Source organism: Penaeus monodon, chromosome 20 (genome assembly GCF_015228065.2).
Source record: "Penaeus monodon isolate SGIC_2016 chromosome 20, NSTDA_Pmon_1, whole genome shotgun sequence".
NCBI classification, from domain to species: Eukaryota; Metazoa; Arthropoda; class Malacostraca; order Decapoda; family Penaeidae; genus Penaeus; species Penaeus monodon.
In genome coordinates this window covers 2865338-2867105 of record NC_051405.1, presented here as the reverse complement: position 1 = coordinate 2867105, position 1768 = coordinate 2865338, and the positions used below count along the sequence as shown (strand labels likewise).

At 37.6% G+C, this 1768-nt stretch overlaps 2 protein-coding genes across 2 annotated transcripts in view; both read left to right on the top strand.

The window, feature by feature from the left end:
• Positions 1-460: 460 nt before the first annotated feature.
• Positions 461-1404, top strand: LOC119585590 (calcium-transporting ATPase sarcoplasmic/endoplasmic reticulum type-like; the record flags this gene model as incomplete). The annotated part of the gene is given in 1 exon segment (XM_037934258.1): positions 461-1404. A coding segment is annotated over 1 exon segment (168 nt), but the record flags the coding sequence as incomplete, so codon positions are not given.
• Positions 467-1768, top strand: part of LOC119585589 (calcium-transporting ATPase sarcoplasmic/endoplasmic reticulum type-like) — a gene marked incomplete in the record, with an annotated part of 14749 nt that continues 13447 nt past the window's right edge. Inside the window, 1 exon segment of the mRNA XM_037934257.1 lies at positions 467-471.

Genomic DNA, 1768 nt, shown 5'->3' with positions numbered 1-1768 from the left:
CAGAGTCAGAATTTTCTAGGAGGGGGTTGTACTATAGAGGAACTTTATCACTGTATCTGTTCTATTTGTATATGCATTAGATTTTGAGATTATTACGTGTAATGTAGTACTCTGCTGTTTCAAAATTAATGGCCAATGTGCTACTGGTATAGATATGAAGGCAATTTGATCGTACTTCCAAGCTTTGTTGTAGTAGAAATCTGTTTATGTGTTGCAGAAATGAGGGATAAAGTGCTTCTCATGCCATGGTGCATTGCTCCTCTCAACTTCAGTTTTCCCAGGTTTAGATTTGGTTGATTGCAATTGACACTTCTTTTTTCCGTACATTTTACTGCTTGCTGAAAATCTTTTTAAAATTTGAAAATTCCAGCAACTGATCCACTCCTCTTGCCTTACAGTTGGAGACAAGATCCCCGCCGACTTGCGCTTGTGCAAGATCTACTCGACAACCCTGCGTATTGACCAGTCCATTCTCACTGGAGAGTCCGTGTCTGTCATCAAGCACACTGACCCCATCCCTGACCCCAAGGCCGTCAACCAGGTCAGACTCGCGGGCGAGCACCTTTCTCCCATTCTCTCTCCCTCTCGTATTTTTGGGAAGAACTTGAAGTCTGATCAGAGGTTTTGAGGAAATGATGAGAGCGTATTCTACTCACAAGCCCTGATTCAGCCGATTGTTGTTGTGTAAATCCTTTGAGCTTCTCTCTTCACCAGGGTCATTTGAGCTTGGCATTCCCATACTAACAATGAAGATGTGTCCCTTATCAGTGTATTTCTCTTTGTGTGTTCTGCTGTCAAATGTATTCAGGTGTATTTTCTTACAAATTCATTTCTTTTTTTGATAGTGAGCAGACTCTGACGTGTTTAGAAATTTATTCTGTAACTTAAATAGGACGTATAAAATGAAATCAAACTAACATCTTGTGATAACCTACAAACAATAGAAATGAGAAGTATTTGTAAGAACTAGCAGACATGCTAAAAGAAGATATGCAATCTCTTAAATTCTGGATATTCCATTCACTTTACAAGCATGCAGACAAGGATGGGGCTAGTATTGCCCGTGCCATTATACAGGTAAAGTGTGAGTCACACTTGGTGATCCCTGAGTCCTATACTTTCAGATATCACACATGTATGTTAGTATGCCTGCTGTCTGGTCACTACCACTTGCTAATCACTGCTACTGGCCTCTGCTTAAGGCATTGGCATCGACGTCTCTTTTAGGATGTGCTTGAACAAGAAGAAAAGTTTGCCTTGCTAAGTCTGAGCCACAGCTAGTAATAGCATGAATACATGTAGGTTTAGAAGGCACTTTAGAACAGAATGAGGAGGCATTTAGGTTTTACTTTGTATTATTTACTTTTGATCACTATCATTATCATCATTATTTTTTTTTTTTTGGGGGGGGGAAATTTTAGCCTTTGGTTATTTTTTTTTTCACAGACATCCCGAAGATTGTTTAAAGATTATCCCCCCTTTGGAAAGGGGGGGAAAATTTATTTTATTTTGTTTTAAAAACTTTGGCAAAAAAGGGACATACAAGCGCATTTCTGACCTTCAATGAATAAAATATTGAAATATGAAGGAAAAAATTAAAGAAATGAAAAAATTTTTTTCTGATATTTTTTAAATTTAAAAATTTTTTTTTTTTAAAGGGGGTTCAGAAATGTGGTTTACGGTAAAAAAATTTTCGAAAGGCGAAAGGGGGGTGAGAAAGCCCAAAAAATTTTATTTTTTTAAAACTTTGGCCCTTTAAAAAAACCCG